This window comes from Nomascus leucogenys, chromosome 13 (assembly GCF_006542625.1).
Source record: "Nomascus leucogenys isolate Asia chromosome 13, Asia_NLE_v1, whole genome shotgun sequence".
In the NCBI taxonomy this organism is placed as follows: domain Eukaryota; kingdom Metazoa; phylum Chordata; class Mammalia; order Primates; family Hylobatidae; genus Nomascus; species Nomascus leucogenys.
In genome coordinates, this window is record NC_044393.1 from 88,645,426 (window position 1) to 88,658,557 (window position 13,132).

Genomic DNA, 13,132 nt, shown 5'->3' on the forward strand with positions numbered 1-13,132 from the left:
CTATGGCCCTCTTCCCTAAGCGCTGGGCCACTGTGAGGAGTGGAGGAGATGCTCTTCCTACCTTCAGTCTCCACAAAGGATATGGTGAGTCCGTGTCACGGTTGAAAAACCTAGTTGTCTTTGTCCCTGCGCTTAATAAATATTCAGCCGGCAAACCCTGTGTTTGTGAAATATACCGAATCTGCAAGAAAAGATAAGAATGAGGTCAGGGCTTTTCCTGTCACTATACATATGGTATACTAATGGCTCTGCTGGCTTTGAGAACAATGAAAATGACAATTTTTGTAGGGAAAGAAGTTAACAAAAAAGAGAAAAAGGGAAAAGAGAAAGGAATAAAGAAAAAATAGCAAGGTTAAGGGAAGCAAGGTTTGGGAGACAGCATGACATTCCATAGTCCCGCCCATTTGTCATGTAATCAATGAAATGCTAATCCAGGCTATTTTCCAGATGAAGAATGAGGTCTTGTGAATATCTGTGTCATCTGGACCCACCTGATCATACTCAGAAGCTCCTGGATATAACGGCCAACCCAGGAACAATTCTGCAATAACACAGCCCAGGGACCACATGTCAATTGCCTCACAAAATGGTAAACCAAGGATGATCTCAGGGGCCCTGAAAAGGAAGAATGGAAGAAACCATTAGCAAGGTGGAAATGCAGGAAGCTGTTTCTATAGGAATACTATCTTTCAAACCTGGGGTGCCATTACTGACTCCTCCTCTGAAGGGCCTGTGGCTGTCAGGAGAGGCGCTGTGCTACAATCCTTCCATTCTTTGGCTTGGTCCCCTTCATTAGTGGAGGACCCACTTAGAAGGTTGGCTGAGATGAAGGATAAGTCTGTGTCTTTAGAACACACCTACAGGGAACTACATCTACTGACTTCATTACCCTCACTCGCCAATCAGATGAGCTAACAACCATTTTAGAGATATTCTGAAGTTATCTTTTGTAGCTGAAAGTCTGGGAAACTAATCCTCAGAGAATGCCTGGTTTTTACAAAGGAATTCTGAAACGCAGGTCTTCTATTTTCTTCTGTCTATCTAGAGATGGGAACTCACTATGTTGCCTAGGCTGGAGTGCAGTGGCTATTCACAGGCATGATCATAGCTCGCTATAGTCTTGAACTTCTGAACTCAAACAATCCTTCTGCCTCAGCGTCCTGAGTAGCTGGTCTATAGGAATGCACAACCACACCCAACTCGAGGTATTCTATTTTCAGGAAGATGTAAAACAAGCTGTCCCTTTCCCAAAATAATGGGATTAAGTCCAATATCTGTTTATGCCAATTATCCTTTCCTAAGAATTTACATCACACTTTTAGGGAAACATTGCTTTTTTTTTATTAGCTTCTAAAAAGCTAATCTTCTTAAAAGTTACCTAATATTAGAATTATAGAACCCCATTCATCAATACAGAGTCTGGTATCAACCAGGATTCCAGCGTAAACTCCATAAACAACCTGTTCCTGAATGCAGGAGTTCTGTCCCTTCAAGGAAATCACCTAAACCCCAAGAGAACATTTCACAGGGAGCTGGCAATCAACACTAAAGAGACCACCCAGGTACATCTTCTTTTCTAAGAATTTGTCATGATTAGGTAGGGGTATGTTTTGGACAAAACCAGGCTCAAAGTTTGAGATATGAACACAGCTTATGTTTTTTTAAAAAATATGTCTCAAGGCCAGGCGCGGTGGCTCATGCCTGTAATCCCAGCACTTTGGGAGGCTGAGGCAGATGGACTGCTTGAACTCAGGAGTTCAAGAGCAGCCTGGGCAACATGGCGAAACCCTGTCTCTACCAAAAACAAACAAACAAACAAACAAACCCAAATTAGCAGGGTGTGGTGGTGCGTGCCTAGAGTCCCAGCTACCTGGGAGGCTGAGGTGGGAGGATTGCTTGGACCTGGGAGGTGGAGGTTGCAGTGAGCTGAGATTGCACCACTCTACTCCAGCCTGGGTGACAGAAATAGACCCTGTCTCAAAAAAAAAAAAAAAAAAAAAAAAAAAAAAAAAAAAAGTGGCTCAAGGCATTCTGCTGATAATGAAATGCATTAGCCTGACTTTTGTTTTCTCTATAAATTTTCCACTTGACTAAGCGATGCTAGAAGAGGCTACTTTCCTACCCTTTCTGCAGCCTGGAGTGGGAGTTGAAGGGAGCTGGGGAGACCTTTCTCTTAATTACCTTTCACCCACCTAGCATGAGAGTGGGGAGGAAGAGGGTGATCAGAAATACCCCCACTGGTCTTGGATCTTCTAGCTGAATTTTTCTCTACTGAAAAAGCACCTTCTCTTCCCCCTTTAAATTTGTTCTCATTGCTAATCTTTTTTCTTTATATAATAGTATTAAAAAGAACAAAACAAAACCCAAAAATGTCTTATTACAAAGTTCTGATTTTTCACATGTAAAATGGAGTTTGGCCAGGTGTGGTGGCTCATGCCTGGAATCCCAGCACTTTGGGAGGGTGAGGTGGGAGGATCACTTGAGCCCAGGAGTTTCAGACCAGTCTGGGCAACAGAGTGAGACCCTGTTTCTTAAAAAACAAAAACAAAAACAAAAAAACGCTAGGCGCAGTGGCTCAGGCCTGTAATCCCAGCACTTTGGGAGGCCAAGGTGGGAGGATCACTCGAGGTCAGGAGTCCAAGACCAGCCTGGTCAACATGGTGAAACCCTTTCTCTACTGAAAATACAAAAATTAGCCAGGCATGGTGGCGCAGGTCTGTAATCCCAGCTATTCAGGAGGCTGAGGCATGAGAATCGCTTGAACCCAGGAGGCAGAGGCTGCAGTGAGCCGGGATCGTGCCATTGTACTCCAGCCTGAGTGACAGAGTGAGAGTCCATCGCGAAAAGAAAAAAATAAAGCCAGGCATGGAGGTGCGCACCTGTGGTCCCAGTTACTCAGGAGGCTGAAGTGGGAGGATCGCTTGAGCCCAGGAGTTTGAGGGTGCCATGAGCCATGATTTGCACCATTGCACTCCAGCCTGGTAACAGAGCAAGACCCTGTCTCAAAAAAAAAAAAAAGGAGTTTATTCCTTTCCTCACAACTGGAGACTGGGTACTGGCTACTAGGTGCTTCTAGAGTACCAGCCACACTTGCTGGTCTGGGCAGCAGAAGGAGTGACCGCTGGGGGCTGGAGTGAGTTACCTTGTTGCTATTTAATGAGCCTTCCATTGTCCCCATCACTCGCTGCTGGGTGTCTTCAGCTGCCAGTGTTCTGCTTGGCAATTCACCCCCTCTTTGGCCTTTGTTTCCTTTGGTCCCCACATTGGACTGCGCGTGTAGCGTCAGGTACTCACTGGCACTGATGAGCTGGGGATGCCTGTGGTGGCTCCAAGACATGTCCCTGCTGCACCCTCGTCTTCCATGTGACCACGAGCCCACCACCTGCCTAGGCCACCTGTGTCAGTGTTGGCCACACACCAGGGCCCCCAGGTTTACTCATGTGTGTAACTGATGAGATTACTGCCAGGTTGCCTCTAGCAGTACCTTTAGAGATCGTTTCAGTTTATTTAAAACATCACATCCCTTAGAAAAAAGAAGGGACTCTCTGTTTCAGGTTTTTGTTTTTTTTTTTTGAGACAGAGTCTTGCTCTGTCGCCCAGGCTGGAGTGCAGGCTCACTGCAACCTCTGCCTCCTGGGTTCAAGCGATTCTCGTGCCTCAGCCTTCTAGGTAGCTGGGATTACAGGCGCCTACCACCAGGTCTGGCTAATTTTTGTATTTTTACTAGAGACGGGGTTTCACCATGTTGGCCAGACTGGTCTCAAGCTCCTGATCTCAAGTGATCCACCTGCCTCAGCCTCCCAAAGTGCTGGGATTACAGGCAGGAGCCACCACACCTGGCCAGAAAAGAAGGGAATATCTGAAAAGAACACTACCAAAAAAAGTATTATGGTGTCAGAACCTGCTTTTCTCTCTGCCCTCCCTGTTCTAGAGTCAGGGGTGGCTTCCTGCCTCCTCTCATGTGGATCTAGGCCTCTTCATGGGAGGAGAGTTTTGGCCTGGACTGCTGGCTCAAGGATCAAGCACATTCTCACCTCTGTCCCCCGATTCTTATCACCTGGCCTCTTGGCTGGCCCCTGCCCTCTTGCAGCCTGACGTTTGGATGTTTGATGCTCCAGTCTGTAGGTTTGGATGTTTGACACTCAAGTCTTAGGAAGAGGCCAGTCTGGCCCCAGGGGACTTCTCTGAACTCGACTACGGGCCTGCCCTTCCTATCAGGTTAGTTACGTGGTTCTTATGGCCTGGAAGGCTGTTCCTAACCTGTGAAAACCTTGTTTTCCAGTTTCCATTCCCAAGTGATGAACAAGGCAGACTGCAACAACTAAAACGGCCACACAAAGGCACTTTAGTGATGTTCTTTAGCAGGAAACACCAGACATAGATTTTGACGACTGACATGACATGAACAGGGCCTGGGAAAATTGCTTGTAGTACACCAAGAAAATGAAATGGCAGCCATTCACGGTACCATGATACGGGCCACAGAATGTTCCTGCTGCGACCATAAAGAACAAATGCCCAGGCATCTGGCTAGGTGGCTGGGAAACAGTACTGTCCGCAAAGTCCTCCAATGCTGGGAAAGCCACATCAAAGCACACAGGATAACTCGAGTCGAATACCAAACGTGTGTCACAGAAAGAGACATAAAAATCGAGCCGACACAGCACACCACATGCTCTAGCGGCTCCCACGTTAGAAAACAAAGCAGAACAGAAGAACAAAACAGAACACAAAAAAAAACAAAACAAAAGCCCCAAACACAAACCTTTCCTAATCCCTTCGTCTCCCAGCAGCTGCTGCCCTAGTTCTCGGCTCCCCTTCAAGGCCCACTCTCTGGAGAGAGTCATCTCCCCCTGTGGTTCCCACCTCTTCACCTCACAGCATTTGCTCAGCCTCCTCTAACTGGAGTTGGACACTCTGCATCACTGATGCACTGCACTTGTTGAGATCAGCAGTGATCTCCACGCTGTCACATCCGTTGATCAACTTCTTAGCTCTGTGACCTGGGAGCCGCATTTTTTTCACGCGGGTGATCGTTCCTTCCTGCCCTGAAACACTTATTCTTGGTTTTCATGACATCGCTCACTCCCCATATCTGTCCCGCCTCTCTGCTTGTGGCTTGCCCATTTCCTTTGTAGGCTCGCCCTCTTCTATCCAACTGCTGTGTGTTGGCCAAGTCCTAAGCCCGCCGTCTTCTCTCCTTCCACCCTTGCCCTAGATAATTGTTACGGGTTGAATTGTGTCCCCCCAAAAGTTACGTTGAACTCCTAATTCCTGGCACCTCGGCATGTGACTTTATTTAGGAATGGAGTTGTTGCAGATATAATTAGCTAAGATGAGGTCATAATGGAGTAGGTGGGCCCTAATCCAATGTGACTCACATCCGTATAAGAGGGAAATCTGGACATAGATGCTGACACAGTGGCAAGATGGTCATGTGAAAAGGGAGGAAGAGATTGGAGCGATGCTGCCACAAGCCAAGGAACACCTGGAGCCACCCAAGGCAGGAAGAGACAAGGAAGGCTCTACCCCTGGAGGCTTCAGAGGGAGCGTGGCCCTGTTGACACCTTGATTTTGGATGTCTTTTGTTTTAAGCCAGATATTTTGTGGTACCTATTTCAGCAGCCCTAGGAAACTGACAGTCATCTTACTCACTCCATAGGTTTAAATTACATTTGTATTCCCAGGTTTGTCTCCATCTTTGAATTCTCCTTCTGGCTCTAGATTTATGTTCTGGAAGCCTGGTATTGCCTCTGGAATGTCTCATAGTCATCTCCAATTCCACGCGTCTAGAAGGGAACTCTTCTCTGATCCCCCCTCTCTAAACATATTCCTTCCACTGTCCTCCTCATTTTATGAAATGGAATCACCACCCTCCAGCTGCTTAGGCAGAAATCCAGGAAAGATGTTTGATTTCTTCATTCCCACCATCTATCCACTAACATGGCCAGCTCCAAAGTCTCAAGTCAGCCCCTGATTCTCCATCCCCCATGCCGCAGCAGTGGCGCTGGTCACCCCTGCATCACCTGGAGCTTCCACTGCAGCCTTTCTACTTGTCTCTCCCTTCCTTGTGCCCACTTCCTCCATGGCAGCCACAGGGAACAGATGGCACCCCTCCTTGCTATAAGCCTTCAGGGGCTCCCCACTGTACTTAGAATGAAATCTAAACCCCTCCATGGCCATGGGGCCTCCATGATTGGGACCCTGCCCACCTCTCCACCGTCACTGCCAACCACTCTATTAGCTTAATACGTTGCAGGCCCATTGGTTTCCTTTCCATTTCCAAGAGTACCTGGAGCTCCTTTGGAGCTAGAGTCTTCATGGGATGCTGTTGCTTCTGCCTTAAATGCTCTCCCTGCTGGCTGTCACATGGCTGCCTCCTTCTCATCCCTCAAATCTTAGCTCAGCTGTCACGCTACAGACAGGCATCCCTTGACACCAGTTAGTCTTCATATAGGGTGCCATAAATGCCACTTCACAGCACTTTCTTAACCTGCTCACTGGCTGTCTTCCCTGACCAAGTCTATGAGGGCAGCGCAGGCATTCGAGAGCCACTCATTAAGCATTTGTTGATCAAATAAATCTTTATTAAATATAAGAAAGTGTTAAAATATGGATTAAGACAAAGCTCTAAGGCAGTACAGACAAAAGAGAGTAGAAGGGCTGAATCATTATGCAGCAATCAAGGCTTGGGCATGAGGGGGCAGGATTTAGCCCAAGGAGGAGCAGAAGCTGAGGCCCAGAGAGGGGCATGAGCATCCCGGCTCACGCTCACCAGTGCAGGGCAGACAGCAGGAGTGCCGAAGACACCTACTTGCAGGTGGCCAACAAAAGAATTACAGCAAAAATGACAGAGAGGAGGAGCAGCAGGGCTAGAAGTGGCACCTGGGTCATGCAGGGTTAGGACTTGGGACCTCAGAGATTTAGCTCAAACCTCTTATTTTATGGCCATTGTCATTACGCCCTCTAGAGCCTCTGTCTTAGCTCTTATGTTGAAGCCTTTATCCCGCGCAGTCCCACTGCAACATGCTAAATCGCATGCTCTTCCATCTGGGCCTCACTACAGCCACCTGCTGCTCTCTTGCCTTTGGCTTTAACCTTTTCCAATCCACTCTGGATCCCTCTCCCATCCCTAAGGGTGCAGCCTTTTCTCTGCACTCATGAGACATATTTTGGATACAGCCTGCCCCCCTCCCTGCCTGCTTCCATTCTTCCTTATTCAAACAGACACGGCCCACTCTGTGCTGGCTCTACCAGGTGACAAGCATACAAAGATCAATGACATACTCAGACCAGATTGGTCCAATAAATACTAACTGAGCACCCACTGGCCCTACAGAACCACCTTAAAGAATTTCCTCATCGCTATTTTGGGACATCAAAAATACTTTAAACATATATATGAAGTGTCAGACAAAATCTGCACCTAAGAAAGAGGACTCATTCCTTTCCAACATTTCCAAAGCAAGCCACTAAACATTCTTGTTCTGGAGAAAGAGAGTAAATAATTGTTTTTTTTTTTGAGACAGAGTCTCGCTCTGTCGCCCAGGCTGGAGTGCAGTGGTGCGATCTCCGCTCACTGCCAGCTCCACCTCCCGGGTTCACGCCATTCTCCTGCCTCAGCCTCCTGAGTAGCTGGGACTACAGGCGCCCGCCACCACGCCCGGCTAATTTTTCGTATTTTTAGTAAAGACAAGGTTTCACCATGTTAGCCAGGATGGTCTCGATCTCCTGACCTCGTGATCCGCCCGCCTCGGCCTCCCAAAGTGCTGGGATTACAGGTGTGAGCCACCGCGCCCGGCCAGTAATTGTCATTTTTGACACACAAATACATTTGCATATCTGCCTCTACTATACCTCCTGGAGGGCAGGGTCTGCATCTCACTTGTCCTTGATCCTCAGCCTGGCACACAGAAGCTGCTTCATAAACAGCTGCTCAACACCCAGCCCATAAACCCTCAGGTAAGGGAAGTAGTTCCCCACCTGGCCCCCGGGAATCTTTGGGGACTTCAGACCATTTTGCTGTGATCTGATCTTGCAGAGGCCTTGCCCCCCTGCTCTGCTAGTCTATAAGGCTCCTAGAAGTTCAAAGTCAAGTCTAAAATGTTTCTTTTCATCCAGCCCACCTGAAGCATGTTGGATGGTTGCTAAAGCATGCTTAATCTTCAGGGAAGCTCATTCTTACTGACGGTCATTCTGAGCCAGAATTTGTTTCAAGCTGTCCTCACTCACTTATTAGAATATTCAACCACCATTTACTAAGTGTTTCCTCTGTGCCAGGTACTGTGCTGGGTGCTAAAGATCAAAAAGTAAACCAGACCCCGCGGCTCTTCCAGGAGTTCACTGTCTAGCCAAGGTAGCAGCATAGCGACATCTGACATACAATGTGTGAAGTGTGTACATAGTACACAAAGATGGGGGAAATTGGAGGAGGAGAGAGAAAGCAGGATGGGCTTCCCAGGAGGAGTCTGAGCTGAGCCTTAGTAAGTGGCCAGGCAGGGGTGGCCACCACACGCAGAGCAGTGCAAGTCCCCCAACCCCCATGTCACTGTTGTATCTCCAGTGCCTAGCACGCAGCCTGGGCATGTAGGTGCTCCATACACATTTGTAGAAGGAATGAATCTACGCCAAGTGCACACCCCCAGCAGTTGCCAGTTTCCCACGGAGCTGGCAATGCTACCTTGTCAGTACCTCCTATGTGAGAGGCGGACAGCTTGGCCTTTCTGTTTCAGAGTTTACATGGTTTTTTGGGTTGATCATCACATTTCGGTTGCTTCCACGGGGGCTGTTCCTGTTCTCGGTTCGGTTTCAGGCAGGTAGGGCTGCTGGTTCCTGAATACTGTGAGTGAGCATTTCAGGTTCTGTCATAACTGATCTCTCATTTGCTGTTCCTCACCTTCCCTGCTACAGCTCCACCCCATGGAATCATCTTAAAGAATCGCCTCATTACTATTTTGGGACATCAAAAATACTTTAAACACACATGAAGTGTCAGACAAAATCTGCACCTAAGAAAGAGGGGGATAATTTCTTTCCAACATTCTCATAGGAAGACACTGAAAATTCTATCTTTCTATAGAAAGAGGAAAAACAACTGTCATTTTGGACACCATCAATATGGAAGCTTTGATAATTTAGCTCCACTCGCTCTCTTGACTGCACACACTGAGAAGCATTCCCAGGTCATGTCCAGATCATATGACCCTGCAGGGGAATGGCCTGCAGTGGAGGTGTAGAGGCTGCAGAAGTCAAGAGGGCGTGGCCCACACTTGGGATCCCAGTGTTCACCGGGTTGAATCCCAGCCCTGTCAAGTACTGGTTGTGCACCTACTTCTGGGTACAGGTATGAAGATTAGGTTAAACAGAGCATCATAGGGGGCACCTTGCATAGGCCTGGCATAGAGTAGGCAGCCAAACAATACTAAACCACTTATCTATAACACGTCTAAGTCCATGTGAAAGCAACGAAATAAATAGATCATCCCTCTTCCTTATTTTTTTTTTCTTTTTGAGACAGGTTCTCACTGTGTTGTCCAGGCTGGAGTGCAGTGGCACAATCTTGGTTCACCGCAACTTCCACCTCCTGGGCTCAAGCAGTCCTCCCTCCTCAGCCTCCTGAGTAGCTGGGACCACAGACACGCACCACCACACCCAGCTAATTTTTGTATTTTATGGTAGAAACAGGGGTTCACCATGTTGCCCAGGCTGTTCTCGAGCTCTTGAGCTCAAGCAATCCTCCCGCTTCAGCCTCCCAAAGTGCTGGGATTATGTGTATGAGCCACTGCACCCAGCTTCCTCATTTTTTAAAGCCACTTTCTTTCTGATATGGAACACTCTGTTGAAATATATTAAAGCATATATACTAAACAACTGTTTCATTTATTTACACAAAAAGGTGAAAAGATTAATATAACCAACAATGAAGTACCTACCACCTAGCTTTAGAAATAAAACTCCCTGGCCGGGCGCAGTGGCTCACACCTGTAATCCCAGCACTTTGGGAGGCCGAGGTAGGTAGATCACCTGAGGTCAGGAGTTCGAGACCAGCCTGGTCAACATGGCGAAGCCCCGTCTCTACTAAAAATACAAAAATTAGCTGGGCATGGTGGCACGCACCTGTAATCCCAGCTACTCGGGAGGCTGAGGCAGGAGAATCACTTGAACCCGGGAGGCGGAGGTTGCAGTGAGCTGAGATTGCGCCACTACACTCCAGCCTGGGTGACAGAGCAAGACTCAGTCTCAAAAAAAAAAAAAAGGAATACAACTCCCTATCCACAATCCTCTTGCTTCTTCCTTGTGTAGAGAAATACTACCGTAACCTAGTGTTCCTTTTATTTCATCTCACATGAATGCTGGGTACATGCAGTACACTAGGCAATGAAGACTGAAACGACAGCCATGCCCTTGGGTTGCTTGGAGTCCTAACAGTGTGCCAGGCTAGAGGTCGGAGTGATGCCCAGGAAACACAGCCTGGGGAACAGGTTTGGGAGGGTGGTCCCGTGGGTCTGAGGACCCCGGTGGGCAGAGTCAACCCATATTACTGTGTCTGCTTATGGTGTTGGCGGCAACAAGGGCTGGGACGCAGGGTTCAGGGTATAGTCCCTTGCTCACCCCAAACACTTTGATCAAGTCTGAGACCAGAGTCAATGTCTTGCTCATTTACATAGTTCACTGATAAAACAAGGGCAGGGTTCACTGCCACTCCGAACTTGGGTAATAAATCTGCAGTGCTAATCAGAGCGCACAGGCGGAGCTGTGCATTTCTGGAAAAATGTTACTCAATTTCTCTGAGTTTTTATTTCACCATCTATAAAATGTGATTATTAATTTCGCTTTTTCTCTTGTCTCTACGGCAGCTTATGAAGATAAATTATGGTTGGCAGAATTATAAAGCAGTTTGAACTCCTTGGAAGCAAGACACTCTATTAGTCCATGGTATTTTATAATCACTGATATTATAAGGTGTACTTGAATTGAACTGCAGAGAAAAAGTCCGTTCCCACAAATATATGTAGATTGAAAGTAACCTCAGTATGGCTGGGGCAGAAGCAATCAAAATGTAAAACTGTATTTCAGATGGGTTGTTAAATCTTATGTTTCCACTGCAAAAATAAGGAGACTTGCATTTCTGTCTTGAGCTCTGAGCCGCTGTTTGAGCTGGTGACCGGGAGTGGGAGGCGAAGGATTATAGTGAAGCAGCACAGGACCCAAGAAACGGTGGCAGAAATCTGAAGAGCAGGGAGGAGGAGGAGGTTATTTTAGAGGCATTGGAGCCAGAGGTAAGAGACAGCTGCACAGAAGACAGCCAGAAAGGCAAGGACTGGAAAGCACCTCGGGGCAGCTACATGGAGAGACAACACGCCCTGTGACCACAGGCAAGCCTGTTGGGAAAACAGGGGCTGCCTCCCCACAGGATGAATCCACGCCATGCCTGGGGGGATCCAGAAGGTCCAAGTGGAGATGTAGATGGCCATCGAGGTGAGCTAATCCCAGGTCAACCTGTGATTTGATTCTTAAAAAGACACACAGCTTTCTAGGCAAACAGGAGATCAGAGAGAAATAGCTTTGTCTTTGATTAGGATGATAGGTAGACAAGCAAAAGGAAAAAGGGACCCAAAGATGAATCTCTAGGGGCAAAACATGGGGGAGGTTGACAAGGGGCCCACCCATTGTGCTGGCTTCACGGAGCCATCCTTGGAATGGCCAAGCCAAACACCATGGACCCCAAGATCTCTGTGCACTCTGCAGCAGGGTACTTTTGCTTGGTTATAGGCTGAAGGAATTAAGGTGGAGAGCTGCTGCAAGGGAACAAGGTTCTGACTCCAAAAGGAGAGCTGGGGGGACAGACACAACACCCAAACTTCTGGGTGGTTGCAGCTTGATGTAACACATGTAGCACCACTGTTGCAGAGATGTTCTACCTAAGGGGCCGCTGTTGATGTCCATAAAACTGTGTGCTAAGGAGGATCACTTCAGACCCTCACTGATGATTCTGTCATAACTGAGTGTCTTCAGCTATCACCAATACAAGTGCTGAAGACTTCAGAATGAACCATCATATCCATATGGAGGTTGACATAATTGCAGTTGGGTCTAGATGTTGACATCATTCTCATGCCACACTTGGACAGTCTCCTAAAGGATGCAGGCTTCCTTGATTCAACTGGCCATTCCCTGTATAATGTTAGAATCAGATTGGCATTTTTTTCTATTCATATTGGCAGTGAACATCTTGGCTCTGAATATGTACTAAATACACACACACACACTTTTCACGCTGATCCTTCGTTCTTAGTCCTGCTCCAACTCTGCTAAGCGTAGCACCAAAATCTAACTCAGTTGTTTATATGTCAGAGGAGAAGGTTGCATCTGCAACTTAAGTGAATATAATTTCCAAAGGCTTCTGGTGATGTTGGTGCAAACTGGAAACCAGTTCTCAGATGTCCGGAGCATACTGGCCTCTAAATTTGTGGTTATGTGCTTGTGCATGTAGAATAAAGTGAAGAAAGTACAGCCAGGGACATGGATCCACCTAAACGATATTGACTTGACCTGGTGAAATAAGAAAAGCAAGAAGGGAAGTAAAGGAAAGAGAAGAAAAAAAGAAAACTATGAATTGTAATGTCAACGAGAAAGGTTCCTAGAAGAACCAGTCTGGACTCTATGATGAGTATTTCAAAGATACTCATGCTGCCACGTAATTCCTGAGATCCTTATACTCCTGACACGTGCTGTGCCTGCTTTACCCATCCCCGGCCTGGGTGGCCCAATATCCCCCAGTCTGGTCTCTGGTGCTATACCATGAAGCTCTGCATTGCTGTAGAAAGCCTGTTCTGGCCTCCCAGCACTCTACCAGACCACAATGTCACCAGGCCACGCTTTATGCTTGGTGACTTTTGCCAAAGAATGTGCTCAAGAAATGTTTGCAGAAGCACCTATCAGCCAGAGAAACGGAACCATGTGTCTCTGCAGGTGCCTATCTATGTAATCTTTTCATATGTATACTGCTCCAGGCTCTTTTTAAATGTTTTTATCTCATTTTTTTAATTATGAAAGAGAATACATATACAAAGAAGTATACAACAAAAACGTATACCCTAACAACTCATTGGAAAACAAAGACCAGTGTCAC

General features: G+C 47.2%; 1 protein-coding gene across 6 annotated transcripts in view; it reads right to left on the reverse strand.

Annotated features, from left to right (window-relative positions):
- The window catches only part of HIPK2 (homeodomain interacting protein kinase 2), a 216,623-nt gene that overhangs the window by 69,816 nt on the left and 133,675 nt on the right, over positions 1-13,132 (reverse strand). For all 6 annotated transcript variants that reach the window (XM_003261193.3, XM_004090239.2, XM_030825842.1 and 3 more), the window contains 2 exons: positions 492-615; positions 62-181 (listed from right to left, as the gene is read on the reverse strand). In XM_003261193.3, the coding sequence (XP_003261241.3) occupies positions 62-181; positions 492-615 (244 nt within the window). The remainder of the gene's footprint in view (positions 1-61; positions 182-491; positions 616-13,132) is intronic.